The following is a 12,246-nucleotide window of genomic DNA, read 5'->3' on the forward strand; positions in this document are numbered from 1 at the left end:
CACAAACGGAGTACAGAGCGAGCCTGCCCTTCCGTCTTCTGCTTCCGCTTCCGGTGCAGTAATTATGGTACGGTACGGTCTGGGTCGAGTCGATGCTCAATATTTGAGGAGTCCACAAGCCGATGACACCTGCTGGATGGCGAATTAGCCGAGTCGAGTCGAGTCGAGTCGACCAGATTCCGACCGAGTTGAGTCGCGCTTAAGTTGCGTCGAGCCATGTTGTGTCCAGGGTACCGTGTACGGAGTACAGTACACATACTGTGTTAGGTACTATGTAGTGTTAGGGGGTCCAAGATCCCTCCCTCCCTCCCTGCCCTTGGTGCAATGCGGTGGGCGGGACTGAGACCATTCTCTGGTGGAACGTTGCCTAAGCTGTCTTGGGGAGAAATTTAGGGGCTCGAAGATTCCTCGACTGCCTATGTACCCCGTGAAGTGCTGTGTCGGCTAGTAAAGCTAGCTATGCACCACAGAGATTACCTGCATTCGAGATCCGCACGAGGTCCGAGATTCAAGTTTCTTCGAGCGCCACCATCCGCATGGTGATTGTCTGATTGCCGGAGATTGTTTAGGACATCCTCGAAGTCTTGATATCTCGGAGTCGCGAAGACATGCAGCGGTGGACAGTACACGACAGAATAGTATTCTGAAGTATGGAGTATCACAGATCAACACAGACACAAGCAGGCACGCGAGGCAAAACGAGGCAGAGCTAGACGACAGAGGCATCTGCATCCACACAATATTCTGCTCCTGTCTGTCAACTATTGCACCACGTTCAATCATCATCAATGTCCACGTCAATGGCGTCCGGGTTTGCAGATACAGCGGCCTTTCCTTTGCCGTTTGCTTGGCCGTCTTCATTGGTGGCGGGTGGCCGATTTCCCCCTTCTGGACCTGTACTCGCGGCGACAAATCCAACCGGGGCGCGAGCTTGCCTTTCCAACGCCGCCATTGCGTCTGTGCCCGTCCCTCCCTCTTCCCCGTCTCTGTGTGCGCCGGACTCGGCATTTGCTGCCGCTTGCCCCCGTGCAACGGCCTGGCTGGCAATAAACGCTACGTCCGTATTGAACTGTGCGGCCACGCTCCTCTTGATCCGCAGCATCTCTTTGAACGTGTCTTCGTTGCCGTGCGCAACTTCGAATTTCTCCCACGTCTCCCAAAAGGGCTTGTCGACGCGGGGGTCCGCGTACTGAGACGCGTGGCCGTAGATGGCGCGCGCGCGGTCGATCTCGCCCAGCCGGCGCTCCATCTCGGCAAACTTGAGACACATGGCTTTGGCGTCCGAGTCGGGTAGGGCGGCAATGGCGCGCTCGTAGATCGGCCGTGTCGACGTGAGGCCGAAGTTTGTGGCTGATTTGGTGATGTAGAATTCGAACATAGGTAGACGATCTTCGTCCGACACGGCGCGGGTGGCGCGCTCGTAGATGCGCATGGCTGATCTGGCGAGCCCGCGCTCTTCTTCCAGATCGCCGTACATCAGATAGATGGGCTTGGCGAACTGCGGGGGGACGTTTTCCACGGCTTGTTCGAACAGGTCTCGCAGGCGCTCGAGCGCTATCTTGCGAGTCACCGCTTTCGTCAAATACAAATTCCAGATTTCAAAGGCGACGGGGTACGTAAAGACGTCGAGGCCGCGTTCGTAGACTTTGAATGATTCCTCAAAGTAGCCGTGTTCTTCCAGGAGGTTGGCGTAGTTGACTACCGTCTGGGGCGTGGCGATGCGGAGTTCAAAGATGCGGTCGTACACGGCGCGAGTTTCATCCAGTGAGCCCACCGACTCGACCAGGTCGACGTAGAACGACCAGACTTTCCAGGACTTGTGGACACGTTGCTGTGGCGAGAGGGTCTCGTCGAAGTAGTCGACCGTACTCCTCTTAGGCGCTTTCGTTGCCGTGGCCATGACCTTCAACGCATTGTCGAAGTTTTCATTGCGGAGCTCCATTTCGGCCCAGCCAACCCACGTGTCTGCCAGTTCTGCCACGGATTTATATGGCACCTTGACTGCTTTGTCGAGAATCATTCGTGCGGTGTCGAGATCGCCGTTTTCTTCGTAAAACTTGGCGTAATTGAGCCAGAGTTCGTGGAACTTGCCCACGGCTCTCTTCGGCTGGATTGCTGCTATTGCGTCGGTATAAGTCTGAACGATTTCCTGCTTGTTGTCGTTCCACAAGGCGACCCGCTTCTCCCATTCGACCACGTTGTTCGGGTTCTGCCGGAGGAGGACGTCGTTGACCAGGAACGGCCGCCGGTCCATGAGGTGCTCGAAGCGCATCATTTTCAGATCCAGGTCAAAGTCTTTCTCTGCGTCGACCACGCCCTTGGCAGCTCGGGCTGACGCGGCGTCCATGAGCGTGGATAGGATGGACTCCTCAAACTCGACATAGGCATCAAAGACCATCGTGAAATCGCGGACGGTCATGACTGTGGTAATGCCCTCCTCGAACACATCCCTTGCTCTTTCAAAATCCCCTCGTGTGATCCAGTAGGTTGCCAGCCCTGCCCAGAGCTTGCCTCTTTGATCTGCAAATCGTTCGATGCCACTCCTAATGATGGCATCAGGATCGAAGCCAGACACTGAGCTGTCTCCAATCTCTCTGGCCTTGTTCACCATGAGCTCAACCATCTCACTCCACAGCTGAAATTCGCTTTTGATGTGCTTCGACCGGAATTTCGGATTGTCCAGAATCTGCATATATCTCTTGACGGCCTCCAAGTAGTGTCCCGTCTCAATCAGCAGGTCGATAAAGTCTTCCATGTCCTCGGGATGGATCTGGACATATCGCTTCCATATCTTGACAGCAGTGTCGCCTCCAGCCGAATTTGCGAAAGACTTGTACAGCTTCCATATCCTGTTGTGCTGTGTGACCGGTAGGGCTCGCAGCGCGCGGTCAAAAGTCCTTCGTGTCTTGGTCACATAAGGTTGTCGCAAGAGGAACGTGAGATACATCTCCCAGATGACGGGCATTTTGTTCAGCAAGATCAGTGCTCTTTCGAAGAGCGCATTGACCTTGTTGTACTCGGCCTTGTATCTGACTGGGTTCTTCTTTTTCAGGTGCTTGACCCGGAACTCCAGGTACATCTTCCAGAGCTTGTAAGACCGCGGTAACTGTATGCATGCCCTCTCTTGCACAAACGCCTGCTCGTGGATCGTGCCATTGCGCATTTTGAAGTCGATGTAGGTGAGCCATGGTCGAATGCTGCCGGGGTTGCGTATGATGTCCTGTTCGTAGATAGCATCCTCGTTCGCGATGAGGTACAGATCGGGCTTCGGGGCCTTGGACGATGCCATGGCGATTCCTGAATTGCCGTGCGATTGACGCACAATGCCAGGCATGGCGCGAAGCCGACTATCAAGAGCGTCTCTCCACAGCTTCGCTCCCAAGAAAACGCAGACAACTCTGACCTTAAAAGGCAACGGGTCTCGGGATGAAGTTCTTGCGATTCCGGCTTGGCATTGTCATGGGAATTGGGGGCGCTTCGGCGTCACTCACTCCCCCACTCCTTGCCTTCACTCACTTGCAGCTTGTATACAGGCATGCGAGCGACGAATGAAAGTCCCTTTTTTCTCTCTTCTATCACATGGGCGGACGACGGGGGAAGCTGGAAGTCTGCCGGGCGCAACAATCGCGACGACTGTCGCCGTAAGGACAGCATGCAACAGAGCAGTAAATCCAGATTGGGCTTCTTGTAACTTTTACACATTGTCTCTCACCACCCTGTTGTCGCGGGTGTTGTTGGGTACGTGGCTGGAATGAGGTAGAAAGAGGGATGCCTTCGCCTCAGGTCGACCTAGATAAGCACTGTAGCTTGTCCGCGGAATCGAAGCATTGAAGCACAGTGACAGCCTTGTCTTCGGCTAGCCTAGTGCTACAGCACCTACCTTAGCTACCTAGGTACTCTGGCTGCCTGGCGTCTTCAACGTCGGGGTCATCGACCTGGACACAGAGATGCTGAAATGTGTATTTAACTGGCAATTTATGAGAGTCGAACGCCGACAGTGATGCTAATGCCGGGACGACTACTGTGTCCTGAGTGATTATGTTGCTGAACTATCGACTGTAGATCAATGACACTGGGCTGTTGCACGATACCTAATGCACTCATCTTCCATGCCATGCCATGCCAGCCAATCGCAGCATGCTGTCTATGCAACTTGTAGTGTCCACCGTATACAGTGACTTAGCTCCTCTGAACGCAGCCGTGGGTTCGTAGCACAATGAGTGGGGAAGTCTCTAATCTCGAACTAGCACGCAGACTGCTAGGATGGAGTGCGATATCCCATTTCCCGGTCCTCTACGGTGAAAGCTGTATTCACACTCACACAGTTCCAACCGGACCAAGCACATCCTCCCCCTTGTATTGATTAATCCGTCAATACACGGTTGACCGACTGGCCAATCGACGTGCATGCATCCCATGCAGAAGGCTGTAACGAGTAAGTATAGTTCCGTCCCCCATTTCCCTATTGGTGCAGCTGATCACAGATGATCTCCATGGGCTGCCTGTCCGCTCCTGGGAGACTGTGCGTCTTATGCGAGAATTGCTAACTAAGTGAGCATCATACAGTAGGTAAGCGAGTGAATGGGTACTGCACAATGTGTAAGTGGTGATAGTGAGCGGCTATGCGTCCGGAACCATTCCATGCTTGTACTCTGTACAGAGAACACTCTGGCAGTCTCGAGCTGCCCAAAGTCAGTGGCAGAGTGGCATTTTGACAAGAGGACAGACGAGGAATGGTTCCTTCCAGTTGCGGGCAGTGCTCATCCGTGGTTGACTCGTCGATTGCATTCTTCCGAAAACTGTGCGTCTACTGACCCCGACTTCAGGCCTGCTGGTGTGAATATCGGGTTTCTTTGCACGGATCATTGACATGATCGCTCATCCCTTCCCAGCGTAAGAAGATCGACGCCCCGGGACTGCCGGAGTTAAACTGATCGAGCAGAGGAAGTCCTTCTCCGCTCCGTCCGATAGCCATGAAGTCGTGCGCCGTTTCGAGGTGGAAGTGTGTAAGCCAGGTCGTGGTCTTTGGCATGTCTTTTTTGGACGCTGCAAGATCTCCTTCAATCTTCCGAAGTGCTATGTTGTCGGGGTGGTTGTGGTCGTGATGCTAGCCTACCTCTACTCTTGGGGGCTTATCCCCGCCGATTTGATCATGCCTGCCATCATCTCTTCGGCGGTGCATGAGCAATACCCCATACCCCGAAGTAGTCTCTGACCCACGTGAGCGGGAAAAAAGGAGGTGTTCTTCCTCGGTATTCAATGCACTACCCATGAAAGATAGCTCCGGGTAGGTAGCTCCCGCAGAGGCCGTGATAAACCAGTTTTGCAAAAGTCGAAGTAGGATCTATTTCTAGCAGCTTAGAACCGTCCGAGTCTAGCAACCACAGGCGATCACAAATGGCTTGGAAGACACGAATCGATGCTTCCCCTCTGTCTTCAACAGACAATTTGTTGATGATGGATACGGAACGATGAATCCAGAGCAGCTGTGGATGATGTAGCTGTACCTTTTCCAAAATGAAGTGGAATAGCTGGACCATGACTTCCTCGCGGGGACGGATCGGCTGGGGGAGTATGATGCTGTAGAAATACGGAAGGAACAAGACATGCTGTTCCGTCAAAAGCAGGCTGACCTGGTCGAAAGCTTGGTTGAAAAAGTAGAATGCTTCGGGAACTAGATTGAGGCAAAGCAGAGAGTGGCCGCCCAGGAAAAAGTTGAAAAACAGGTCCAATCGTGCGAGCGACTCGCCGCTGAAACTGCCATGCCTGGGAGGAGTCTGAAAAATAGAGTCACAGTAAACCCGGCTATGATACAGCAGGGCATCCAGGTGGTTCATCTCCCGAGTTGACGAGAAGGCAGGATTGATATAGCTAGGGTTGAGTGTCGCCCTCAGATTTCCACCGGTGATGCGGCCGCAATGCACATCAGGTGCTGCCAATACTGGAACGTTCCTTTCAGGGCTTTCCATGGTTGCCAATGTTTCTGGAGTGTGATATTCGACCTCTGTTGTAGCGACCACAGCAGGCGACTCTCGGAGAAGGGCTTGGAAGTCGACCACACCTTTGCGCTTGAAGTATCTCTTGATGTCGTTCGAAGTCACCACTCGACCGCGGAGGAGGAAAGTTGTGTCTTTTCCCAATGCTTGTCTTTCGAGGACGATCCGTAGAGCATAGAGCATGTCAGGCTCTTTGTTCTTTCGATCAAGATCCCATTTGCGGATTCGAGTCTTCAGCATAGCCACTCTACGGTGTCTTAGCTTTGATGAATGTGGATAAAGAATGATACTCACGTTGGATGAAAATCGTACTCTTCTGCAAATATTGCTTGTACGTCACGAAGGCTCTTGCCTTTGTACCGGTACAAGTGTGAAAAGATCGCTTTCTTACGCTCCCATTGGTCGTCAGAGTATGCCCGGGCGCGGGAGCGAGGTATAGAACGGTCGAGAGTGATTGAAGACATCAGTACGTTGAAGCTGCAAATTTCATGGTAGCTCGTTTTCAACGGAGCAACTCAGGGATGAGCGATATTTTATACCTGGAGGAACAAGGTGGAATCGATAAGGCTGAGGCATAATGCATCCTCCTCAAGGTTGCAGGATCAAAAGTTGCCTGCATGGCGCTAGCGCTCACACCGCGAGAAGATCGGTTATGGCTCATCCAATCGCTGGTGGCAGGTGAGAGTTCTTGCATAGAGTTGGAAGCTCACATGAAAGTGCATATGAGTGAAGCTGTGATAAGTACGGAACAGGCCTCTAGGGCGAGTTTGCGCTCACAGAGACTCGATGCTGGTGGATCATCCACGAGGATATAGCCCTGTCAACAGCAGCTACATGTTAAGGGTATTTGCTCACATTCCCTCTGGTCAGTAACTGGTCAAAACTAGCTTGGCTCCCAACGATACAACAGACGTCACGCGAAGATGTGCCTGATGATCAAGAGTGCTGCGCCGCTGTTCAACCTCTGGCAACTCAAGGGTATCGCGCAATACTGTGTAGTCGTAGAGAGAAGTGAGAGTTAGTGCAGCCCAGAGCCTTTGGGGGTTCGACGGAGTAAAGTTTTAGCGAGCTTCGCAACGTCATGCCTGTTCGAAGCCTCTGGCGGAGCACTCGCAGCTGCTATGCAAGCCTGTGCTCGTCACGCCAGCCAAACTACAAGCTGGGCTTCGTCGACATTACTTTGCGATCCTGTTTGCAGATAGCCCGTCCAGTCGGCATAAGAGCGCTTGATAGGCAAAATGTCTTCAGGAGCAGGCGTAAGCGCATCCTGAGATGCATATCCGTGCACCACTTCTGACATGGACTACAGCGAGAGGCCGTCTTCCCCACGCGGCAAGCGTTGGGTCAGATGAACAGCAAGTTGAAGGGAGCGCAGACCGGCCACAGCTTGCTCAAGAGAAAGAGTGAAGCCCTGACAAAGTGAGGTCGCGAGAAGATCAGAGGCCACCAGTTGCTGACCTTGAACTAGGCGTTTTCGAGGTGTGCATGAGCGTAATGCGAACCCTGGGCGACATTAAGCTGAACGAATGCAGAGATCCTCAAACGAATCGACGAGGCCAAGCGTAAGATGGGCCGAGTCATGCAAATCGCCGCCTTCTCCCTTGCCGAAGTAACCTATGCTGTCGGAGGAGACGTGGGCTACCAAATTCAAGAGTCCGTCAAGACCGCGCGGTTCAGGATCAAGACCAAGCAAGAGAACGTCTCGGGAGTCTTTCTACCACAATTCGAAGGATACACCAAGGATGAGATAAATGACTTCGGCCTGACAGGTCTGGGTAAGGGAGGTCAACAGGTGCAGAGATGTCGAGAGACATACACGCGAGCGGTCGAGACTCTGGTCGAGCTGGCCAGCTTGCAGACTGCCTTCATGATCTTAGACGAGGTCATCAAAGTGGTCAATCGAAGAGGTTCGTCGAATGATTTCAACACCGAGAATGAAGCTGACAATGCCAGTCAATGCCATTGAGCACGTCATTATTCCACGGACAGAGAACACTATCAAATGTGAGCCCAGTTCAGATGCTGTACGATGGCACAGGCACTAACGCATGCGCAGATATCAACTCGGAACTCGACGAGCTTGACCGCGAAGAGTTTTACAGACTCAAGAAAGTCTCAGGCAAGAAGCAGAGAGATCAGGCTGCCGCTGATGCGGAGATGAAGCGGAAGAGAGAAGCAGAGAAAGAAAGGCCGGACCAGGAAAATGGTGCTGAAGCGCAAGATGTCCTTGGTGAACACGAGGATGAAGACGTTATCTTTTGATGTCATTCACGGCGTGGAGTTTCTGCAGGTTTGGTGTACACTTGGAAGCCCACTCAACGCCAACTATCCGTCTCGCGAGCCATGCATGGGTATCGATAAATATAGCAGTCTTTTTGCTGCCGACATGAGGAGACCGTAACCTTTACACGTCCTTTTCGAAGCATTTCTTCAAGCGCGCTGGTAGGTAACTCGAATACCTTTGCCCTCGTCGCCCAGCTGCATGCCTGCCGTGGCTTCTTTGGCACTGATTGCCCCAGCTTCGGCCTCATATTCCACAAAAGCGATGCCTTTGCGGCCGGGCACCATTCTGACCTCCTTGAAGCCTTCAAACCGGCTGAATATCCTGCTCAAGCCATCCGCATCGTAGCTGTCCGGCAGATCCCGCAGGAACAGGATCTTGTTGGGCGGGAGGTATTCATCTGGGATAATGGCCGCAGCATTCGCGCCCGACGGTTTCAAGCCCGCTCCCTTGGCCGTCTTCACCGGCCGTGCTGCCAGCCCTGCTCCCGCCGCGGCGTCAGCTGGTGCAGCGGCCGGTCTCTTCAGCATCTTCTGCTGTGTAGCCTCCAACGCCTGTTTTCGCTCTTTCTCCGCAAGTCTTGCTCTCTTCCACTTTTCTAACCCGTGCTCGCCGTCTTCTTTCAGCACCGTCGCGTCCGACCTCGTCCTCGCAAAGTCCAGCTGCATCGGTTTGTCGAACAGCTCAAAGCCATTAATTTCTTCGATCGCTTTGGCGGCAGAGTCGGCGCTGTCAAAGACAACGAATGCTTGGCCTTTCGCTTTCAGGTTCGTCTTTGCGACCAGGTCGATGATGTTGCCGTACTCGGAGAAGATTTCGGAGAGAGCTGATTTCAGCTGGTCGATTTTTATCCGTTCCTCGAGGTTTTTGACATAGACTCTAGAGCGCCGTTAGTGACATGGGCCAGGATGTCGAGACGGAAACCAGAAACATACGTTGAGGACGGCGCATTTTGCATGGCGGTCGCCATGGCGGCGGGCTCAGACTAACTTGTCCCGGTATCCGATCTGTCTGCACGCCTGAAGGGATGATCAGGGTAAGTGTTACCAGGTGTAGTCGCTGGTCTGAAGATGCGATACGTAGAGGACGGGAACAGACCTAACACGTGACTGAGGCTCCCACCCCGCCGCTCGTATTGATTAATTAGGTTTAAACCCAATGCTCCATCTCCCCCTTCTTCGTCCCAAGGCCTTCGTGCCATTCCAACCCAGTAACATACATGCCAGAGGCATTTCCAGGACGCGATCCTTTCATGACTTAGCCCTTCGGCCTTCGCTGCTTCAGGTCACGTTCAAAGATGCAACATGAGCAGCACCGCAGTAGCTGAACGGCCCAGGAAAGGCCGACTCGGTAGCAGAGTCAAGAGCAATGGCGGCTGCCTGACATGCAAGATTCGCAAGGTCAAGTGTGGAGAGGAAAAGCCAGCCTGTCGGCGGTGCTTGAGCACAGGAAGGAAGTGCGATGGCTATGTGACCGCCATCAACTCACGCCAACACGCTCCAGTAGCGCCTGCATCGCCTACCCCAGCCCACGTCGGATGCATTTCAACCTATGCACATGCAAATCGGCTCGAGCTACAGGCCTTCGAGTTCTTTATAGGCGACGTGCTGCCTGGCTTTTCACGGATTGTGGACCGACGCTTTTGGCATCAAGTTATTCCGCAACTCAGCCAATCCGACAAGATCATCTGGGACGCGGTCAATGCCTTGTCATGTCTCATCCGCCATCCCCAAATCTCGTGGCGCTGGCTTTTACCTGGCCCGAAAGCATCTGCGCTGGCCGACGACAACCACCGCTTGGCTGTCAAGTGGTACAGCAAATCACTGCGTGGCCTTCAGAAACGCATGACTCACGGCAGCATGTCCCCAGGTATGCTCATGGTAACCTGCCTACTCTACATCAGCATCGAGTGCCTTCAAGACAACCTGGACGCCGCAATGGTGCTTTACTACAGAGCACTGGCTATAAATGGTATGCTGGCGGAGAAGGGGGAGAGCGACTGTTCAACTACAGCCGGGCGTGACCTGGGATCCGTCGAAGGAACGGTCCAGTCTCTGCTACGACACATGTCCATCTCCAGAGAACTCCCTACTTCCCTGAGAAAGACGAATAGTCACATCAACACGACTTTCAATTCTTTATCAGAAGTCAGGGAGGAGGGTTACTTGGTGCTTGACGAAGTGCACGAATTTCTCGAACACATCGATGGGATAAGAATGACAATGCCAAAAGCCTGGCTTCCCACATCGGACCTCATCGAGTGGTGGGAGAAGGTGAGGACTAGGATCCGTTTTCTGGAAACAGCTATACAGGAGGTGGTTAAAAGACGGGGACGGTCTATCTCGGAATGTCCTGATGAAGACGAGCTCTACTCAACGCTGATGTTGTCTTTTAACCACTTCTACATCGTGGTGTCTTCATCTGTGAGCATGTATCAGACGGCCCTGGACGAATTTATGTTTCAATTTCGATCGGTAATCGCGTATGCTCGCCGCGTGGTCGCCATCCAACGAACAAGATCTCGACGTCCGGTATTTGTCTTTGAGACGCGCATTCTCCCTGCTCTTTACTACGTCGCAACCAAGTGCCGCCATCCGCTCATCCGTCGAGAGGCGATTTTCTTGCTTGAAAACGAGGCGCCCCGCATGGAGTATATCGCCAAAGCAGAAGGGATGGCCGCAGTGGCCAAGAGGATTGTCGGGATCGAAGAAGCCTGTGGCAGCGAGCAGGGCGTGTTTCATGAGGACTGTCCTTCTCACAAGGTTGATTTGCTCCCGGCCGAAGACCATCGAATATATCGAGAGCGGCTGACGGCGCTGGTGGATACAGCCTCAGGTGAACCGATACATTTTCTGGAGTATGGCATATGGCGGCGAGCAGGCGACGGTGGTGCTTGGATTCCGACCAAAAATGTCGTCAAAGTGTGAGTCGAAGTCCCAGTCCAACATATCTTCCCAGAAAGATTGTCACAGGCGCTTGGGCACCCCAGCTTCCAACATCAATTCCTGGACATTTCTGTCCTTGACACTCCGCATGTATGACACCTGCTCGTCCGGCATCTGGAATGGACGAGGCGATTCTTGGAAGAAGATTAGCCTATGCAAGGCATAACCGATCACTACCGACACAGCTGCACTGCAAATGATGATCAGGATCATCACGGTTTTGCTTATCCCCATGCTGGCTGATGTTGAGCGGTCACCGTGTGTATAGAGAGAAATCCTGGTTTGTGGTTTTCGAGGGATTCTGGCTCGGCTTCAACACGACGAAGTACGAGCAGGTTGTAGACGAGCGAGGAAAGAAGTGAATGGTGGGGTTGGTATAATGGCCCTTCAGCTACGAGGCGATTTGCTTTGAGCTCAGGAGCACACTGCAGCCAAAGCTTGAACCTCGCTTTATGTACAGCGCTACGGTACCACCAACAACCTACGCAGCAGTCCAGCGAAGCTGGTGGTCTCCCTCCCCGTGCGCAGCAGTACCATGCTTCGCGAGGTACACTTGGCCAAGAATACCTCAGGATACTGGCATCTCACACAAAGTCTCTGGCTCCACAAACCGAACACGCCAGTCGCACCACGCGTTGTTGTCTTGGATGCCACTGGGCATGCTATACTTATATCCGAACACGAAGGTCGCTAGCCGTGCAATCTCTTGCATGGCAGGCAATCACGCCCCACATACCGACCTGTGCTATTGGCGTCCGAGAAACACGTTAGCCATCTGGAAGAGAACGTCGCCCTTTTGTCGTCGGCCTAACGCTTCAACACCTGTCCGCAATGCAATGTGGCTGCGGCGAGTTGCGGGCCGAAGAAGGAGCGTTACCATTGGTCATCCCTTTGCAGGGATGTGTACTTGGGCTGTGAGCGGAGTCTCCACAACCCGAACTGCCCTTTCAAACCACGAGTTTGGGCAGAACCCTCAAACTCAGAAGGTGCCTGGAGTTCAGCCTGTCCCTGAATCACAGTCTAA

At 53.3% G+C, this 12,246-nt stretch overlaps 5 protein-coding genes across 5 annotated transcripts; 2 read left to right on the forward strand and 3 right to left on the reverse strand.

The window, feature by feature from the left end:
* Positions 1–775: 775 nt before the first annotated feature.
* A1O7_08809 (pre-mRNA-splicing factor syf1) lies at positions 776–3,334 on the reverse strand (the record flags this gene model as incomplete). Its single annotated transcript, XM_007762798.1, has 1 exon — positions 776–3,334. The coding sequence occupies one exon, from the start codon at positions 3,332–3,334 to the stop codon at positions 776–778; it is 2,559 nt and encodes an 852-aa protein (XP_007760988.1).
* Positions 3,335–5,264: 1,930 nt separating this feature from the next.
* Positions 5,265–6,236, reverse strand: A1O7_08810 (uncharacterized protein; the record flags this gene model as incomplete). Its single annotated transcript, XM_007762799.1, has 1 exon — positions 5,265–6,236. One exon carries the CDS (start codon positions 6,234–6,236, stop codon positions 5,265–5,267), a length of 972 nt encoding a protein of 323 aa, XP_007760989.1.
* A 998-nt stretch (positions 6,237–7,234) lies between these two features.
* A1O7_08811 (V-type proton ATPase subunit D) lies at positions 7,235–8,258 on the forward strand (the record flags this gene model as incomplete). The annotated part of the gene is made up of 6 exons (XM_007762800.1): positions 7,235–7,252; positions 7,306–7,415; positions 7,465–7,475; positions 7,529–7,903; positions 7,950–8,000; positions 8,053–8,258. The coding sequence occupies 6 exons, from the start codon at positions 7,235–7,237 to the stop codon at positions 8,256–8,258; spliced, it is 771 nt and encodes a 256-aa protein (XP_007760990.1).
* A 168-nt stretch (positions 8,259–8,426) lies between these two features.
* On the reverse strand, positions 8,427–9,247 carry A1O7_08812 (uncharacterized protein; the record flags this gene model as incomplete). Its single annotated transcript, XM_007762801.1, has 2 exons — positions 8,427–9,156; positions 9,213–9,247. The coding sequence occupies 2 exons, from the start codon at positions 9,245–9,247 to the stop codon at positions 8,427–8,429; spliced, it is 765 nt and encodes a 254-aa protein (XP_007760991.1).
* Positions 9,248–9,581: 334 nt separating this feature from the next.
* A1O7_08813 (uncharacterized protein) lies at positions 9,582–11,204 on the forward strand (the record flags this gene model as incomplete). Its single annotated transcript, XM_007762802.1, has 1 exon — positions 9,582–11,204. One exon carries the CDS (start codon positions 9,582–9,584, stop codon positions 11,202–11,204), a length of 1,623 nt encoding a protein of 540 aa, XP_007760992.1.
* Between the last annotated feature and the right edge of the window lie 1,042 nt (positions 11,205–12,246).

This window comes from Cladophialophora yegresii (assembly GCF_000585515.1).
Source record: "Cladophialophora yegresii CBS 114405 chromosome Unknown aczIN-supercont1.6, whole genome shotgun sequence".
Classification (NCBI taxonomy): Eukaryota; Fungi; Ascomycota; class Eurotiomycetes; order Chaetothyriales; family Herpotrichiellaceae; genus Cladophialophora; species Cladophialophora yegresii.